The sequence below is a fragment of the Osmerus mordax genome, chromosome 1 (genome assembly GCF_038355195.1).
Source record: "Osmerus mordax isolate fOsmMor3 chromosome 1, fOsmMor3.pri, whole genome shotgun sequence".
NCBI lineage: Eukaryota > Metazoa > Chordata > Actinopteri > Osmeriformes > Osmeridae > Osmerus > Osmerus mordax.
The window spans coordinates 9,796,514-9,817,119 of NC_090050.1; the positions used below are offsets into that span (position 1 = coordinate 9,796,514).

The window sequence follows — 20,606 nt, forward strand, 5'->3', positions numbered from 1 at the left end:
GGGGGGCCTGTGTTTTAAGGGGCGACAGGTTCACCCCCCGCTGTTTTAGGGAAGGGATTAGCAATGTTGCTGTGATTACGGATGCTTTGTATTTCCCTTCATAAATGAGTAAATTCCTCATTTGTCCTGTGTCACAGTGCAGGAAGCTCCTCTCCCCCACCTGTGTGTTGAGGGGCTAAGCTGTTCCCGTCCTCGGGCTGTTTCCACACTGTGCTAACCTAGCACAAGTGACCTGTAATCTCTCACGGCAAAAAAAAAAACCACACACCCAGGACAGACTTCACAGTGATGATACAACGTATCTAAAGTCTGTGACATGACAACACATGACATCAGAGCAGCCGCTGAAAGCCACACATCTCCGCCGTGAGGCCATTTGAAATGGAAAACAAAGCGCATGGTGGCTCTCCACATAAGGTATTTCCTACAAATACCCACACAACTCAGGTTATATAAGGGAGTGGGCGGGGAGAGGGGGAGAGACGGAAGGGAGCGGCAGGGAGGTGAGAGGGCAGATTGACCCCGATCCCGAGCACCTCTGGAGGCGGGCCACATCAGGCCACTCAGGGGAGGGATCACATTCCCCAGAACCCTAAAAATGTCATAATCCCTCAGAAAGGTAACGCTAATACCCAGGCTCTGCTGATCCCCTCTGACCTCTCTGTCACCGTGGAGTACACCTCAGCGCTCTGCTCTGCTCTCTCTCTCTCTCTCTCTCTCTCTCTCTCTCTCTCTCTCTCTCTCTCTCTCTCTCCCTCCCTGTTTATCTTTGACGCTTTCTATCTATCTATCTATCTATCTCCTCTTCTCTCTTTGACTCTTTCTATCTCTCTGTCCCTCTCTCTTTGACTCTCTCTCTTTCTCTCTCTCTCTCTCTCTCTCTCTCTCTCTCTCTCTCTCTCTCTCTCTCTCACTCCCTGTTTATCTTTGACTCTTTCTATCTATCTATCTATCTCCTCTTCTCTCTCTTTGACTCTTTCTATCTCTCTGTCCCTCTCTCTTTGACTCTCTCTCTTTGTCTCGCTCTCTCTCTCTCTCTCTCTCTCTCTCTCTCTCTCTCTCTCTCTAATAGATCTACAAGCTCCAGATCAGTGTGCATGGCGCTGTAGGACGTTAGCACAGCCAAGTCCACAGTCTGCATGTGCTTTTTCTATAACCGTCTTCTGAATGATTCGAGGCCCGAAATCTTTCGACGTTATCGCGAATCCATTATTTTGCCGCGACAGTAAGTGTGAACAGGGGTGTGGCCGGTGAAAGTGCTATGTGTGTTATGGCACGGCGTTAACACCTCCCCGGGATTTGGGCGCATGACTGGCGTGTCGGCTCTGTTGATACTTGTAACTGGGCACGGGGCATGACTGAACATTTCTCTGCCTTTGTCAGGCTAGACGCACGAAGTTCGGTATGACACACTGAAAGCTGCTGGGTGATGAATGAGGATTACTGCTCTTGTCTACCAGTGGTAGGGAATAAGGTGCCAAACGACTAAACAACAACAGTTAGAGACGCCCGTTTTCGAGGCATCATCACAGAATACGCTCGTAACTAAGTCATTATCTCTCTCGGCTCTCGAAATAGGTTGGATGAGTCCCTGCCAAGAACCAGAACAACTGCTGTAGATGACAGCTCTGGATTTAGCCATGGATTTAGATGTTATTCAAATGGGGTGGTAACACTTTATGATCATATTCATTTACAAGACCTTTATAAGCCATTTGTAAGTTCATTTATAATCCATATAAGCCATCTGGATCCAGCGCAGCAGTCACCTTCACCTAACTTCCACTCAATGCCGTTTTATTGGAGACACTACGTGATAACAGTCATCCATCTTAACCCTTCTTTGGTCATGAACTCATGAATAACGAACCATCAAACAAATTGTTGAATGGTATATATTCCGAAGTAACGTAAATATCATTGGAAAATGTTATCTAAAAGGATAATTTCATAGCGACTTTACTAAAGGTCATGTCAAATACTTCATCTCCTATACGGTTTCTGTGGTCTGGTTGAGGAGTCAGATGAAGGTTCGCAGAGTCCTGAGGATTGACCAATCACGCTGCCTGCCTGCTCGCCCACCACCCGCGCTCCTGTCCTGGGCATGGTGCCAGAGGTCTATTGTTAGAGACTTGATCTCCAGGGAATGCAGTGATACAGTAGGAGGCTACACGATCACTTGTCCTACAAGAGGCAGGAGCGAGGACAGGCCAGGGTCACGCTGCCAGCATTAGCCGGAGGAACATCACCACAATGTGGAAGAGTATGTGAACACTGTTAGGAATATCGCAAACCATTCTCCAAGTATGTGGTTCTGGGGATAACAATGGTCAAGAGGTGGTGGCGTGGGTATACGGCACAAGGTCTGGTTCGAGTTTCGGATAGGTCAAAATTGATGCTAGCCGGCTCGGAAACGGCCTGCTTGTTTGACTTGCGGCAAAGTGTTTAGATTGTAAGGCTCATGAAAATACCGAGGCTGCAGTGGCGGGTGGTGCAGACAGGAGATGTGGTGGGGGGGAGGGGGCAGACGAGCTCCAGTCGTCCAGCTCCCAGACCAGGAAGCTGGGATGAACTGGTACCACACCTCCCCCCCCTGCTCCAGGCCCGGAGGATGTGTCGGGAGCCGAACACGCAGCTTTGTATCTGTGACTGTCGGGTGCGGATGACGGAGGGGGGGGTCTCACATGAGAGTCTGCGTGGACCCACTTGGTATGCCGTGTGTTCTCATGGGGGGGGGGGGGGGGGGGGGGTGACAGAGGGGTGGCCGGAGGGGGGGGGGGGGTCGGCTGTGACTCAGTGCTAATCCACCCCCGGCGGATGACTGACATCTCCCCTGTCCATCAAAGTGTGACCCGGGGCCCCCTTTTAATGAGATCCATTCCACGGTGACGGGCGCCACCTCTCCCAGAGCGGCCTAGGTCTGTCTGGTGGCTGTCTCTATTCCAGTCAGGTCCCCCCCCCCCCCCCCTGACTGCATGTGTCGCTGCCTTCTGCGCCCCGGCATCGAGGAGAGAGTGGGAGGGGGGCGTGTGTGCATGTGTGTGGCCTGGCAAAGGTGTTAAGAGTCGACATGGGTGTGAGCCCCATGCGTGTTTGCGTGCGTGCGTACGCAGCCTTACTATTAGTACGTAGAGAGCCGGGGAGGTGTCAGCTCATCCATCAGCAGCTCTGCGGGCCGCCAGCCTTGGCGTTCGACGGGCCCCCTTTCATTAACAGTTCATTTGCCTGATTGAAAATTAGCTTGTCATCTTTAGCTCCGGCCCCCCGACGTCCTCGGAAAACAGGCGCGCCGCTTTCACGTACCGATGGCTCCGCGGCGAAGCTGCGTTTTCATCCGGGGGGGGGGCTTGTATAGAGAGGGGGGGGGGGGGGGCAGGGGGTTTGTTCAACAGATGAGCCTGTCGTCTGCGCTCCAGCGTCCGTGCTCTTGACGTGGAGCCTCTGCGTACCGGGCCGGCGTCTCTGACAGGCCCCCCGGGGGGGGGGGGGCCTGAAGCCGTCTCCCGCCTGGATTAGCACGCTCTGCTTTTTCGACACCGGCTTGTGATTGGTCCAACTCCAGAGATTGAGCAACGGGCCCTGTCACGCATCCCTTTAAGACGACAGCCCTTGTGGAAAGCCAACAGAGGCAGAGAGGAAGCGTGGAGGAACAATGAAACACTAACACATGGGAAAACTGACAGGGAACAGAAACAAGCCAAACGGTGCGTGGCCTCATCACAGCAACGGACTTTCCAGACACGATGTCTCCACTCATTACAAAAACCTGGACGCTGGATCATTTTGTATCCAAAATCCGAGTCTTTAGATTGATCGTATTTACAGCCAAATGATGACCATCGTCACCAACAGATGCTGCTTAGTCCCAGTGTGACGGGTCTGGAAGAGCCGTAGCCACTCTCCGTCTGACAAGGTAGTTCGCCACTCACGGGAATTCCTCCGAACGCTCGGCCTCTGACTTGCCAAGCGCGACCACTACCAACTACCCCAAAGAAAAGCTCTTCTTTGACGCGGGTGGCCTCATACATACCTGAGGAGTGAGTTTCACGGTTCTCACTCCGTTACACCCGCACGAAGGAGCTGAGCTGTCCCCTTTCCTTGTCTTTCTACAAGTCGGGTAAAAGTGAAGGCTCTGACAAGACTTCCATGTTCCAAACCGCTGTGAGCAGACCTCTCCATTCCAATATCCAAACACACACACACACGCCCGCATGAACGCACACACAAAGCTCCACCATCTTGGTCCAAAGCGGTGGTTTTCAGAACACCTCGTTGGTAGGGGGGGGGGAGGACTGTCAGAGGGTGTTTTATTGTGGTGTGGAAGGATACAGAGCAGCGGTGCGCCTGCATACAGTACAGGCTAATCCCCAGCTGACAGCTTCACAGCTTCAGGACGAGAGCGTTGGGTTGGTTTACCTTGGCTGACGACTAACTGGCAGCGCTGGTTTCGAAAACCGAGGCTACCGCTTATTAGTGCAGCATTAGGAAGCGTAACTGCCATGTGAAGGCAGATGTATGGGGTGGGCCTCTGTCCTCGGTGATGAACTGTACAGATGTCAGGAGGCTGTTCCCCTCCAACCCTGGCACAGTAAATCAACGGACATATTCATCACGAAACCTCACATACCTTAACGTTATGTAACAAAGTGAACTTGCTTTAGCGTGCATCGATTGTTATATTGGCCTTACGTGGGACATTGGAAGGGCTGTAGTGTTATTGGTGCGCCTGGAAAAGCCAATGTCCAGACGCTGATGGTTACAACTGCGACCTTTTCGACTGTGACCCAGACTGAGCAGTGATGTTTGTGTGATGCAGAGTGAGGGTTATACTGTCAATTTCCAATGCATGTGGGAGAGGAGATAGGATGGAGAAGATGACTGAGATAACCATCTCAGGACTTGTACTCGCTGAGAAACCATTGGAGGTTGTGACATCACTCTGACGACACTGTCACACTTAATTAGATTGAGCGCTAAGCCATGGTGAAAGAGACATTCGGAAAATTCACTCGATGCGCCACACAGGCTCCAGACTACTTTGTAGAGAGAACAGGATCCCTCACAACACAACTAGTAGCTGGGAAATTCCAGGAACAGATGTGTGAGGAGGGTTTTCTTCATCAGTGAAAGACACACGAGGCAATTGTCTGGTTTGTTTACTGAGTTTAGTCTAAATTACGTCGTTAATTATGTACTGATCAGAGAAAGTTTCTGTTCCAATCTTAGGTCACAGTGTTTCGACTGGAATTGCGTTATGAATCAGTCATAACTCTCTTTCTGTGCTGGAGTTTTATGTATCCTGCATGGTCATTCCTGCCAGTGAAGACATTGGCTATGCTCTGGTTAGTCCTGGATCAGGATCAAGGTTTGGGATGTGGAAAAGCTGCAAAGCTCCCCTCCTTCCCTAACTTACTCATAAACACACACACCTGCACGCACACGCTCATTCTGTGAGGTCTGCGTCTTCCCTGTGCCACACAGCCACCTGTTTCCCGGCCTCATCGGAGGAGGTGGTGACAGGAGGAGGGAGGGGAGAGAGCGAGGGGAGGGGAGGAAGGGATAAGAGGGAGGGAGGGGAGGCAGGATCAACTGCCAGGCATGGCATCAGGTCCTGGGAGAGACATTAAGGAGGAGTGAATCAAAGATGGACACACTGATTATTTGGGACATGCTGGTGTAGAGGGCAGCACGTTAGAACCAAGCAGAGACGGACATAGCAGAGAATCTCCCACTAGACAAGCACGGCCATTACTTTCTTCCATGCTGTACGCTCTCAGCTCCGAGTTATTACCCCCAAACTGTTAGAGCAGACTTTGCTGGAGTAGCTTGAATAAGAGCAGTTGACCGCTTCCTGCTAAGTGACCTGTGGAATCAAACCCGAGTCATTTCCTGTGCCTGTCCTCCGTCTCCCCCTCAGCCGGGGGAGCTGTGGTTTGGTGGGGGTGAGGAAGGATACTGTAGAACAGACCTGGGGGGGAAGGGACCAACAACGCTGGGAAAACGATTACACAACCAAACCACCGCAGGTATACAGCACCAGCACGGAGGCTTGTTCAACCCCAGAAACCATGCCCAATGTGCAACCACTGTTAGTGTTCGCCGGACACTTTCACAGCGAGATGCTGACATAATGTAATCCGTTTGCTCCTCCGGTTGCATGACAGGAACTGAAAGAGCGTCGTACGGACGCGCAGGGATGGATCAGACCCTCCGGAGCCTCATAGGACACAGCCTCTGATTCTTCCCAAATCATCCCACCACAGCTGCGCTCATCCCCTTATTTCCCAGGGAGCCGCAAAACCGACGCCGATACAAAGAGACAGACTTGTGTCATTTAAAAAGAGCAGCTGTCCTGTTTTAACTCGCGCAAAGCCCAGAGTTGAGTCACGGTCCAACTTGAGGAGGGAAAATCGAGTCGGTCTCAAATACCGGGGGATCGCTACGAATCCTACCCCTGCCGCTAGACAGCATAGCTGTGGTGAGCCACATCCGGAGAATACCATTGTTCAGAACGACCTCACGTTTGTACCGTGCACTTGATAAATGAATCACTTGGACTTTTTTGATCTGACTAAGAGAAACATTGGCAAGGCCCAATCCCAGAACTGTTCAGTTTAATCCTCGTAATCCTGGCATCTTTCACGCCAGTATGTGAGAGGGCATGTTGTGTGTGAATTGTGGTACAGACTGAGAACAGTTTGTGTATTGGGTTCCTCTCAAACCGTTGTGTTTCTCCCAGCGTTGAACATTCATGTTGCTTGCTCTGCAAAACAGAAACAGGGAGTTGGGAGAAGGTGGCTGATCAAATCAGGGCCATGAGCTATGTGCTTACAGTAGGGCTTTTTCTCTGACGCTGTCCCTTAAAATGTACACACCAATGAACACAGCGGACAGGAGATTCGAAAACACTCAGTAAGGCGAAGGTTACGCAATACCATGCTCTCACTGAATTTTAAGATCTCATGGAGTTTCTCAAACTAAACGTTACTCAAAATGCTAATACAGCTATTGTGACGGTGTTTCCGTTCTTGACTTCTTAACAACAGCCCAAGTTTGAAAAAGGCCACATTCAAGTTCCCCTCCGTTGTCTGCCAGCCCTGTGGTGGAAATATGACTCTGCCAACCCCAGTCTTATCTTTTTCCCATTTAAATGCTAATGAGAGTGCTGCTATACTAGTCAAAGCGTGGCGAAAGAGTGTGAAATTTTAATATCTTATCTCACCAAAAGGTAACAGTTCTCCCGTTCAGGTGTAGGGATGAGTACACGTTCACTCATTAAATTCAACAGAGGCTCTGACCCAAAGGGAGGGCTGGGGCACAGGCTGTGTCAGGGAACTGGATGTGTGTGGCTGATGGGAGACTCTGTGTGCCCTAATACTCTACATGGGGCCAGGTGTGTGTTCATGCCAATCTGTCTCATTTACATCCGCGTGAGTGCAATTGTACCCTCACCTCATTAATAATAAATGTGAGTTAATAACCTCCCGGAGTTGTGGTTAAGCCAACAGAGGTTAAGGTTGTCACAGCCTGTTACAAATTACTTTCCACGTCTGCTATAGTCATCGGCCTCTGTGTGGATGGCACAAGGTCAGGGGAAAATTCATCAAGTGTAATCAAATTCATCTGGAGGAATAACCTACCATCCTGGGTATTCATTGGTTTATATTCCCCCAGGCTCTCGTTCCGGTGGATCTAACGAGTGTTCGGAAGACATGGTCATTCTCTATCTCCAACGGTGCCAGTTACTGGAGATCAGAGACAGGAACGCGTTCTCACTGTTTAATAAAAGTGTGATATTATCATTGTGATCCGACTGCAGACGGGGGATTAAGGGAAGGGTGTGGTAGGAGAGAGGACAATGTTGTTAGCGGCCAATAAATAATATTGTCCTTAAATATGAGCATATATTCTATTTGGATGTCCACTATTAAATGCAAGTGTGCATACTATTTCCACTGGAATTAAATTAGCATCTAATCATTATTCCCAGTCCAACTGAAAAAAACACATGCCAGCTCACATAATTCAATATAAATGATCAACACATTGATGAACTTCTCCCTTCTGGTCTTCTTTTGATAAATTTCTCTTTCCTCATAGCTTTGTTGCTGCCATGGAACTTCCCTCTTCAAATGGCTGCTGAAGACTGGGCCTCCAGAAACAAAATTGGAAAGCTTAAAGGACTTTTGTGAAGGCAAATGTTTGACAGAGCCAGGACTGGGTAATTACTCTGCTCTTGTCTCAAGCTAGTGACAGATGGCAGAACTTCACTGGCCTGGGTGATGGAAATAATAACGTTGATTAAAAAGGAACTAGACAAGAGAGAACAACTGACAGCTGTTAGCCCCAACAGAGAGAGAGAGAGAGAGAGAGAGAGAGATAGAGAGGGGGGGGGGGGGACGAAAGGGAAGGAAGTGACTGAAAGACAGAGAGGGCAGGAAGAGTGATGAGTGGAGACAGTCGAACGGGGCCAGCGATGGGGGGGGGGTACAGGTGCAAGCAGACACCACGCTCCTGCGGTGAGGTGGTCCCACGCGAAGGGCAAGCGTTCACCAAGCCACCTCCACTACATCCTCGACGACGGAGCCTGTACCAAGCAGGGGTGGAACCCCAGTCTGAACGGGTGTGTGTTTGGGTAAGGAGACCCTGTTTTTTTTTTTTTTTGCCATGATTGCAAGACCAGAGATGTATACCACCGTTCCAATAAAAGTCTCCTTTGCACCTTATGTGTGTGGGTGTGTTCGTGTGGGAGAAACTGGTTTCTCAGACCCTCCTGCTAGTGAGTGGCAGGGGAAATTTAAAAACTTGTTTTTATGACCTTCATCTATGGCTCTGGAGTCTCTTCCTCTCTGCTGCACATATCAAAGCACGAGGTCACCCCTCGGAAGCCCGCTCATTTCCACAGACAGATGTGATAAGTGTTTTCCCTTTTCCCAAAACCGGTTTAGAAAGGCCAACAGAATGTGAAATTGAAAAGTTAAAAGTCGCAAGCCTCCCCTGCTGTCTCCCTGCCAGCTGCCCCATGGTCTGGTCAGAGACTATCCACGGAGAGGTGTCTCCTTGAGGACAAGACGTGTTCATGGACACAGTGCGGATTACACAATGACAATCGGGCGGGGTCAACTTCTTCTCCAGGGCGTGTATCGACCCGCCTGACCTGTTGTTTTTACCTCTTTTGGGGGGGGGGGTCCAAGTCTTAATTAGGGGGGTCAGACCCCCCAATCCCCCCCCGTAATTCGCACCCTGGTCATGGACCTTGTCCTGGAGACTTCTGCTTGGAATACATATTTCTCTCTGGACAAGAGATAAAGGGGAAATAATTTTTCTCTAAATTTTTATGCACTGTAATCTGTGTATCATAGGATTGAGTAGCCTTTATAGGTATATTTTGATAAGTACATACTGTATAGTTAATATAGTTCTGCCCCTTCCCTCTCTCTGGATAGGGGTCCAGCATCTGACCCTAGTGTTTGTACACAGGGCATCTGCTGCACCTAGATGGATAGCTAAAGATTCCAGTAAGAACAGGAGGAAGGTTGAGATTTGTACAGTATTTCTGGCTCACTGTGCCTGTGAATAGTTTAGATACCTATCATTGTTTAAAAATGGTTCTCTGACAAGGTGTTGGACGCAATTTCTCTTATCTGCATCTTGGCAGTTCTTCAACAGTTACCTCTGTGAAGCACACCTGTGCCCACATTCCAGGTTCCAGCCAGGCTGTAAAGATAAAAATGTCCTGTCATAAATCTCCACTTTCAGACACAAGATTTTATACTTGTAGGTTAACTTGCAATCATTGGTAGAAATGATTTGTCTCGGTATTCAAAGTTATGTTGGTATGAGCATAGCCTACTTAGTTTCGTCCTAGAGCCCATGTCAAAGTACTTTCTAACCGATCCTGTCGATTGATAGACCCACCATGGTTGCCGCTACCAGGGCAGCAGGTGTGTTTACGCTCTGACCGTGCGTCCACTAACCTGTCCACATGATCCTCCCTACTCCATCGACTCACACTGCGTAGTTATCTTGGTTGTGCTTCACTGATAAAAAAAAAATGGTGGGGGAGGAAAACCACAACAACTTAAAATCTTTTAAAATCAATGATCCAGATGGGATTTCATGACGTTTCTTTTAAAATCCAGGCAAATCTAAAATAATCCGATGCGCTGCGAATTAACTCACACAACCACGACATCTAAAACTGTATAGCCTAGCGATTTCTCTCATCCAAAGTAGGTTCTTTCTCCATTGTATGATATTTTCGGCTTAATTCAAATGATGTTCCCGTAACGCACACCTTCAAATACTGTGGCGTTAAAGATTATATGGTTTTCTAATTATTTACCTGGGAGCGAAAGATGATGCATTAGTCTTTTTTGGTATATTTTAGGGCGGTACGGAGCCAGTTGATGCCAAGGTAAGTTCCCGCCCTATGGGTGTGTCTTGATACGGGGGACCACACTGTATCCACCTGCCAATGCGTCTTCTCTTCATTACCGGGTGCTGCTGTGCGCACTGCTGAACTTCGACAACTCCTTTCTCTCAAGGAACTCTATATGAAAAAGTGGGATTGTACACTACTGCCATAGGTGATTTTAAGACAAATACCACAGGCTCATGGCTTTCTGAAGTTTAATTGGATCCGCGCTTTGTTTCCGAGTCATCGTGGAGGATTTTTGCGGCTTACATTGGACAGAGAACGAGGATCAGGTTGGCCGCTTTCTAAATGATTGGAATCAACGTAGTTCTTTAAGGATAACATTGAACCGGTATGTCTGATACAATTTTCCTGTTTTATATTCAATGATTAGATTTAGACTTTTTGGCTCTGACAAACCGATTAGTTGGCTAATCATGTGTTAAGTGGAGTTAGTCGAACATGATGAAAAGCCTAACAAAATCATAACACAATGTTGAAACGTGATAAAAGAAGTGTGTATGCTACTGGTAATTAAATAAAGAACAGTAAAATTAAGATAGATTATAATCATTTTTGCCTACATTTGCCTTCGCTTCTATTTAAATGATAGCCTACTGTGGAGGTTGTGCAAACACCTTTACAACGTATTTATTTTATTACATTTGCCATGATATTTTTTCGGTAGTTGGCCTATTCACTAAAAACTATGACTAGATTAGGTCTACGCTATGTCTTGTTATAACAGCGTTACAGGTTTTAATTTCAGCACTCAGAATCTCTTTGTTCGGTTTATGCATGCAAGCATTTACATGTTGCATGTCTTGGCAACTGAGAGGTTAATGTTGTTCATTTATTTACTTATTGGACTGTATGCATGAAGTTCTTAGATAAGAATAGCCTACCCCACATTCAAAATGTTGGCTACATTATCTAATTTAGAATGTTATGCTCAGAGATCTACCTTGAGGACTGAAGACTTATAAGGAACTTGATCCTAAGACCCTCCGTGGCAGCTTGACCTCATACCCTGTTGACCCCCGTTTACAAGCAGAGAAGTGTCATTGCAGCAATGATTAATTGGCAAAGCAGGTCTTAAAGAAGCATTTATATGCTTCACGCTCCGTTAATAACCATTTATTTACAGTCTCAGTGTGGTGATCTTGAGAAAATGTGTGCATTTTATTAGTCCTATTTAGTGTTCATTTGACGTTGCGTCTCCCTTTTTACATCTATTGAACACCTACCTTATCAGAATTTGTTTTGACCCTAGTGGATATTGTTTCACGGTCCCCCGTTTTTTCTTCTTTTGCCCATTCATCCAGCTTAATCAAATCAGTAGGCCTACTTATTGGCGTCTTTGGCCAGATGCGTTTCATGCTCGAGGTTATGAGCCTTATTCAAGTTCACCATGCGTAATTGAAGCGCCCCTTCTGCATACAATCTCTTTAAGTATTGGTTATCCACAATTGCTCTATACTTTCTTTTCTAAATGTATAATCATTATCACTCTTATAATCATTATACTTTCAATCAATATTGAAGAACATTTTAGTGATGTATATTTCAGATAAAAATTAAGAATGCTTTGGCTGCCAAAGACGTTCGACAACGTACAACTGGACCCACTTGTCCATGTAGTCGCAACTTGGTCGACAGAAATGTCGGCGATAGTGTCAAGACAGCTTGGCAGGACCAGACAAAATGTAATTACTCGGCAACCCGCAGGCTGCTTAAAAGCGAAACTGACCGAAACCTTTTTCGGGACTTCGAGATTTGCGCCCGCTGTCCTTGCTATCGGCGTTAGTGGTGGAGTTTCTTTACTATGAGAGGACAGTGCGGTAGAGAGGAGCTTAAAATAATTGACAGCGTGGGATGTTTCGGTTGTCTCGTGAGTGAACTGAGACAGAGGATGGACGCAAAGTAAAAGCAAAGGGGGGAGAGCAAAGCCTCATGTCAGCACCAGCCGCGCCCCACAAAATTCCATAGTTTTTTCAGACTATCTACAGCGTTAACCTCAGTCCTACCTGGATATACTATAGTGCATGACTGAGGCCGACTACATTTTCACCTGCAGCTGTTTTTCCTTTGATACATTACTGTGTTAATGAGAATACATTTTATCGTGAGTGTCCATGGTCATTGAAACCATACATAGCCTACTATAAAAGTTGACCCTAAAACATCCCAACTTTTTGTGTCTTTCAACAAACTCTCCATACTCATATCCCCCAAACTTTATTGGCAAGACTTAAAGGTTCTATTTACGAGTTTATTTGAAACTTTTAACATCATCGACCTTTCCTTCTGTGCCAGGCTCCAGGATTCTCTCCCCTCCTCTGTGTGGAAACAGAGGGACCATGCTGTGGGACAACCTGTGGTGGCTGCAGACCCTGTTGGCCCTGGCAGCGGGGGCGCTGCCCTCCCCCAATGAGCCCCTCTCAGCCCCCCGAGTCTTCCTGTCCTTCAAAGGTAAGTCCCACTCTCACTCGCATGCTCTACATTACTGGGCCTGGCCCTGTTGTTTTCTACAGCTCGCTATGACTCACTCTTCCAAAACCCAGATGGATATGCTTACTCCTGTGGTGGGCCATAAATTCTTCCTGGCTGTGGGGTTTTGGGGGGAATGGGGCAATACAGCCAACTGTGCTTGGCAGACTGGTGGGTCAGTCCACTCTCTCCCAGCTGTGAACCCTGGTTATCTGCCTGGGGGAAGGGAACAAGGAGAGGTGCTGCTGGTTGTCTCTGCTGTTCAGAGCACATCTTCATTAGCCAGACTAGCTTCCAGAGTCCTCCAAACGGGGCTTTGTCTGCCCCTGGCTCCCTTCTGAAATCAAGTTGGATTTAACGCTTGGCTGGGCACACATCCAGGGCCCAGACCCAGCATGTTATGAATGCGCCTCAGTGTCACATGACGCCCCGTGTGTTGAACTGTACATTTAAAAGGGGTCTTAATGGTGCCTTCTCGAGAGCGCTGTCATTTCCCTGTCAACCTAATCAGAGTACGTACAACAGACATGGAGTGGTAGTCATGAAGTGGACCTGTGACTCTAAGCAGAGGAGGCCTGGCTAAGCCTCAGATTATTTAAAATCCTAGTCTTCTCACGTGAGAAAAAGACTGACAAGCTGGTTTTCTGATCTCTCTTTGACTTGCTTTTAAGTTTCTCTCAGGCATGGAGAATGATGGCAGTAAGTAGTCTGTGTTAAGACTCAACATAGCCTAGAGGAAGGCTTTTTCTTCAACTAATCAGTTTCATCTTAATGACATGTTTTGTGTATCCATTTCCTTAGATTCGAGTCTATTCTTTTAAGTCACCCAAATATTTAAATAAAGGATCCAAAATGCATTATGTGCACAATGCATTGATCTGTCACACATGTAATTCCTCATCTGTGGATTGGATCGGTGCTGCAAATAACCTGACAGCTACATACAGTATAAACATGCTATAGAAGCATGGCTCTTATGCGTTATGATTTGAAGAGGAAAACTTAGACGGACCAACACAAGTTCATCGGCTTTGGTACTTAAGACAATACTCCCTCTGTCTCTCTTTTCTTTTGGCTTACCTGCTTTGGCTTACCTTGCTTGCCCTCTATAATCAGGTTGGACACATTTTACAGTCTGCTGGTTTTCACATTGCACTGCTGGAAATGTCTTTCCTATTTATTTTAATTAAGTTCCTTTTTAGTTTTTAATTGGTTTTTGAGAGACCTCTATGCTTGACAGAGCAACTTAGTTGGCTGTTAAAATTGAACATAAGCTGCCAATTTTTTTTCAATTGCGCTAGCTTTGCTCATGTTGAGTGGAATTGCTTTTAAACTTCACTGTGAGTCTATCAACCTTGTTTAGCCAAATAATTAGCTTACATTTTCTTTTAAATGTGTAACAATGGGGAGCAAGGTTTCTACAGTAATTGCTGTCTAGTAAATTTGACTGAGTTTGGTAAGTGTGCGCATGGCATAATAAATGCAACACATCTCTAAAGTAGTGAGTTTTAATGAATATTGTTCTCCTCTGGTAACTATTAAATCATGCACAGGCTCTCCATCTCTGTCTGTCTGAATCCTATCTAAAGTCTTTAGCTAATAATACCAACCTCTTTATCTTCCTTTGTGTTGATGAGGTGTTTCCAAACACCAATGAGACAGCCATGACCCTTGCAACTAAAAACACTTCAGACTCAATCTTAAGAATTGTGGATGTTGTTGTCATTTATGAGAACTGGAGGCCCGTTAAAGCCTGCCTTTCACCTAATTGTGTTTTGTCAGGACTCTTTGGCAGAGCCCATAAGTTGAGTTTGGTCAATGCTAATAATAAGCTGCTAAACTAGTGTGGATTTCAATAACTGGCATCTGCAAGCTGGTCATCAGAGAAAGTAGACTTTGTCCTGACCTATCTACCCAACGATCTACTGAGAATTGAGAGGGGACAGAGAGTCAGAAAAAGCTTGAAGGCAAACCGATTACTTCATTAAGGAAGATCAAGGTTATCTAGTCCCTTCAAGTAGTGTGTTTGTGAGGATCTTGGCAAAGACATGCACACTAAATAGTAAAAATGAACGTTTACTTTTTCAGTCATTAATAAGGCAAGTAGGTTGGGGTGAATGAGTTTAAGGCTCAATGATTCTACACTATAATGCACTTGTTAAGTTTAAATTCCACCATGTCTTATGTTTCCTAAAAATTACTAAGCATTTTTTAAAGTCAAAAAGAGTTCACTATGCCCTTCAAACCCCTCAGAATTTTTTTTAATTCTATTCTATTTGCATGGAAATGGTTTTAAATCTCTTTTTATCTAGTGTCTTTTATTCCGATCTGAGAAAAGCCATGCGCTGCATGACTGAAAGCTTAAGGATTTACATGCTAAAAGATTGCCCAAAGGAGAGAGTCACGTCACATGCTGGCCATCACATAACTCCTTTTTGACATGACAGCAGATCCATGCTGATTCTTTTCCTACACAATGGTTGAGAAAACAAAATGAAAGAAATTGCTCTGAGGACGTCTTGCCCATGTTGCAGAGAAGCTTTTTTATACATGGAATATACATAGTCCTAAAATGTGAATGGATCCTTTTTATTCATTGGCTCAGGGCCATCACCCCGATAGTTTAACATCATTCTAGTTCAGATTCCTATTTGTAAAACATATCCTAGTATTTTGAGAAGTGCACCGTTTTAATCCTCTTTGACCAAATCCGATGATGATGATGGAGGGGTCTATAAAAGCAGGCAGTGGGTCAGTGTCAGGGCTGATCTCTGAGTTACGGCTTGTGATAAGGAGAGCGTAAACCTCGACTAGTAGCAAAGGAATGTCTGCTCTCGACTGCTGGGCATCTGTCTTTTACAAGGCTTAGCAAAATGGGTAGCAACACATGCATGCACTTAACATACACAATCGAATCGAATTGCAAAGGTGCTTACCAGACCATAGTGTGGATATTGACGTGAGGAGGTTGGGGCGATGAAGAGGTGCTTTCGATTAGACATTAAAAAGGGTGCTTCTGAGTCTTTTACGGAGATAATAAATAGCAGGTTTGAGACAGACATTGTTTGTTCTGTTTCTGTGTCTGACTGAGACATTGTTTCGACCCCGTGGAAAACTCAGAGTAAGTGAATCAACATAGTAACATATTACAAGACAAACAAAGGATAACCTCTTGTGTTATTCATTTGATGTACCCCTTGCCTTCGGTATAGAGTGAATACAACTAAGTGGCATCAGCTTCTGTGGGGGGGGGGGGGGGGGGGGGGGGGGGGGCTCCTATATTTACCCTCAAACAGGGTCTGATCCCGTTCTATTTCAGAGCTGGGGGCTGTGGGGTCGGGACCCTGACAACAGGAACCAGGCACACACGGGGTTAACCGCCCTCTCACTGGGGGGGAGGGGGGTGGGGGGAGAATAGTAGCGTATTAACCAGTAATAGCTTGTCAGAGCAATCTTCACTCCCATTTGAGAGTGTTTAACTTTGTTTTTCTTGTCCCTTCGGTGTGGAAGGAACACACCTGGGAGCACCTTTGGCCGTCATGAGAGAACAAGACCGCTCAGAGGAAAGACAGAGCCGCGGACGGTGTTATCATTGGACCGTTTTCTCGTCGAGAAATCTCAAGGTTGTTTCAACTTACCCTGTTTTTTTTTGTACTCTTTCCCTCGCTCGTCCTCGCGGCCTCTCCCCACTCCCCCCCCCCCCCCCCCTCCCCCCTTTCCTCCAGGCGTAACGTAATGGTTAAATGATTGTTACGGCAGCACAAAGAGCTCAGTGTTAGCTCACCTCCGCTGTCTGCGCAGTCAGGGGCAGAATACATTAGCGGCTAAGATCAGCTCTCACCCTCGTCCCCCCATTATGCGAATTAGGCTGCTGCTCCGAATGAACTTTCTGGGGCCTCTGCAGTTACAATAGGCTTAGATTATAGATGTGCGCGTTGACGTGCAGACCCTGACTGTTCTTGTGGTTACCGTACTGTAAGGAAACCTATTCAGGGGAGGGGGGGGGGCAATCTGTGCCTTCCGTGAGGAGCTGTCTCTTTGCGCACCGGACACGCCGTAGCAGGAAGTCACACTGTACCACTCACACAGAAACCGCATCCACCTGTACAAGAGCAGCCCTGCCCCCGCCAACCCGTGAGGCATGTGTCCCACAGTCGGCTTCAGTTCTGTAACCTTGGCCCGGCTCGGAAAAAAAAAAAACGGCAAGGTACGGGAACCGTCGAGACGACAGCGGGGGTCTGCGTGTTGGACGTTTTTCCCCCGGCTCCTTCTCACTGCCAGAGCCCTCCCTTCTTCCGAGCGAACGTTCGGAAGCTTGTCTCTCGGCTCCGCCGCGTCAGACGACATAAACAGGTGCTTCCCAGGAGAGTGCTCGGAAAAGTCTCTGCAAATTTGCTCATTAGTTGCATAACCACCCATCTCCTACTGCACGACTGAATGTCACGAAGGCCCTGTGGACCCCCCTCACCCCTAATCCCCCACCTTGGTGGTGGCACCGAGGGAGCTTTTGGGGACGGGGGACGGGGCGAGGATGGTGTGTGGGGGTACAGCCCCACGACACACCGTCCGTGTGGCGGTGCACACCGTACACGCAGGTGTGTAGCTCGCATCCCCGTGCTGCAGATCCCCCAGCAGAGCCTGCTATCCTCCGTCTGCACCGACGGAGGTACTCCGCCCCCCCCCCCTCCTTTTTTTTTACTCTGCACATCTGCTGCCGTGTCATGTCTAATCTGGTCCTCCGCCTCCTCTCCATCCCCCGAGTTTACGGCTGCGCCAGCTGTGATTGGCCGCGGCGTCTCTGACAGCCTCCCGGTATCCTGTGGAGGACGAGGGGGATCTGTTCACGCAGCGATACGAGAGACGGCCGTTTGCGACGCGCTGTTACTGCGTCGACTGAGTTGCTAAGTTTAGCGTTTTCCGTCTGAGGGCGCCGGATTCGGGTGATGCAGGCTGGAGTCAGTGTCGCTTGGACGGTCTGAGATTTCCTTTCGCTGATAGTGGCGTCCTGTCAGGGTTTTCCACACATCCATGCTGGAGGTGAGGGTTGCCGTAACAGTCTCAGGCTAACCCAACAGACCATGGAAGTCACATGAATATCATATGAATATGAATATCAGCAGACCAGCAGCATTCTTCTCTCTCTCTCTCTCTCTCTCTCTCTCTCTCTCTCTCTCTCTCTCTCTCTCTCTCTCTCTCTCTCTCTCTCTCTCTCTCTCCCCCTCTCTCTCTCTCTCTCCCCCTCTCTCTCTCTCCCCCCCCTCTCTCTCTCTCTCAGTTTTTTTTGGGGAAATTCAGGTTTAAAAACGGAAAACAGAACGATGTGCGCTGGCGGTGGCACGCAAGCCTGCAGCAAACACTATTACCTCTCGCTGCCTGTGTCTCTCCGGAGACGCTGGCGGGCAGGAGGGGGGTTAGTGGGAAGCGGAGGGAGGGGACGTGGGGGAGGAGGGGGGGGGGGGGGGGCGCAGTGCATCCACAGCAACCTCTGCTCCGAAAGGATCCGTGCTGTCAAACTGTGATTATTCAGGGAGGAAAAACAGAAGGTGACAGCTTGAGCTCTAAATATAGTGTCCTTCCTGTCTCTCTTTCTGTCTGCTTCCATCTCCTCCTCACACCCTCTCCCCTGCCTGACGGTGAGAGGTTGGCAGGCCGGGCGGAGCATGGGGAAGGAAAAGGCCCGGCGTGCTTGCCGCAGCGGGGGAACGCGACCCTTAGTCCCCTTCCCCCGTTTTAGCCTGCTAGAACGTGGACTCCGAAAGGGTCCAGACTTTCACTGGGGCGCGGGTGGGGTAAGGGTGGAGAGGGTCGTGCACGGGACAGAAGGTTTTGACCTATCGGCTCTTTTAGAGACTCATTTACAACCGAGAGTCCCAGAGACACAACAACAGAGCTCTGTTACCAGGGAGTCCTTGTCCTGGGTCATGTTGCAATGGGGCACATAGTATTCCCAACTTGTGGCACGGGAAACGGCTTGGAAATGAAAAGCAGGTTGATATGGTTTAGACTCATGGGAGTAGTTCACATTAGCAGATGACAGCAAGACAAACCCAGAACCCTGAGCTTAATCATCCGGCAATCTCTCCCCACAGAGACCGAGGCGCACACCATCCAAATGAAATCACAATTATTCTGCTTTTATTATTCCTAATCTGCAGCTCGGGTCAGGCATTTTAATCACTGCCAGAGCTGTTCTCTGCTCCGGGGAAGAGCAGATCTGCTCATCTCAGGGATCAGCCCGCCTGGTGTGTTTCTGCTGGATCAGGCAGCGTGGTGGACTGGCATATGGAGGGAACTGTTGAAACAGCCAGTCAACCAGACAGACAGTCAGGCAGACAGACAGGCACTTAGTCAGACATTTACTCAGACAGACAGATAGTCAGGCAGACAGACAGACAGACACTTAGCCAGACATTTACTCAGATACACCAATAGTCAGGCAGACAGACAGACCGATAGTCGGGCAGACAGACAGACAGACACTTAGACAGACAGACACCCAGACAGACAGACAAGTCAGTGACTGCAAAAGAGGATAGACAGTGTCTGCCAGTCCTTTCCACTCTCCATATTCTCGGCCTTTCCTCTCCGCATTCTCACACTCCTTCTCTCTGTACTCCATCTCTGTGTTTTTCATCTGCATTTTACCTCTCAACAGTTGCCCTCCCCATGGCATCGTAGCTCCCCAGGGGTAACTACGGTAATAGCATGATGTTTTAAGATGGTTGTTTTATACGCCCCAATGAATCCATTCATGCATGTGTGCGTGGAAGGAATTCTCTTTTTCCTTCCTCGAATTCGGATCACCCATGCAAAATCCGATAAACATTTTTTTATGGGTTTCCCCCCAAGTGCAATTTGAAATATTGTTCAGAATGATATCACATGTAGACAATAGTTGTCTTCACATGGGGGCCTTCATTTTGGCGTGCTTGATAAATGACCCGTCTGTTTCTCTCTCTGCCGTGCTTAAGGGGGCCAGCACTCAGCAGGGGCGAGAGACAGTCACTCTGTGATGGATTTGTCTGTGTGGGTGTACCCGCGTGTATTTGTGGATGTGTGCGTGCATGTGTGTGTGCCTGGATGTCTCCCGGTATTGTTTGTTGCCTTTTTAGCCTGATCGAAATGTGACAGACAGGATAAAAATAGGGGCCGGGCCTCTGGCGTCGATGACACGACGTCACCTCATATCTCCCCTGCCGCAGAACCCAGCCGCCGAGCGCCGAGCATCCAGACGTCCACCGTGTCTAGAGGCTAGGTTTCTAGCGGGTTTTTTTATCCACAGATTGCCTATTGTTAAATATGAAGCCTGTAACTGCCGTAGATGGGACCACTAAAGCCCGCTAGATGAATGTAGAGACTGCAGACCAGGCCCCTGTCTGCTGTGATCACTGGGGTCCTTTGTTTATAATAAATGAGCACGGAGACACTAGCTACAGTCAATTACACTCCCCCGAAACTGAGATGCTGACTGACAGTGGAGGAGGAAGGGGAGAGGTGAGGGATGGGGGGATGGCAGCAGTTGTGGTTAAAAAAAGGCACAGGGAGAGAACATAATAGGTTTTCTCTCTCTTTGGAAGTGTTTCTCTTCAGATTCAAAGTGACAGGGGAGGAGGAGGAGGAGGAGGGGGGAGTGCGCGGACGTGAATACTTATCTCACCGCGCCCGTGCGCGCGTGTGTGTCTGTGCGCGTGCTCGTGTG

The 20,606-nt window shown here is 48.1% G+C and overlaps 1 protein-coding gene across 4 annotated transcripts in view; it reads left to right on the forward strand.

Annotated features, from left to right (window-relative positions):
- Positions 1-10,552: 10,552 nt before the first annotated feature.
- sema3fa (sema domain, immunoglobulin domain (Ig), short basic domain, secreted, (semaphorin) 3Fa) overlaps positions 10,553-20,606 on the forward strand; it is a 47,241-nt gene continuing 37,187 nt past the window's right edge. For all 4 annotated transcript variants that reach the window (XM_067257571.1, XM_067257489.1, XM_067257699.1 and 1 more), the window contains exons 1-2: positions 10,553-10,769; positions 12,734-12,889. In XM_067257571.1, the coding sequence (XP_067113672.1) occupies positions 12,778-12,889 (112 nt within the window). In that variant the 5' untranslated portion in view covers positions 10,553-10,769; positions 12,734-12,777. The remainder of the gene's footprint in view (positions 10,770-12,733; positions 12,890-20,606) is intronic.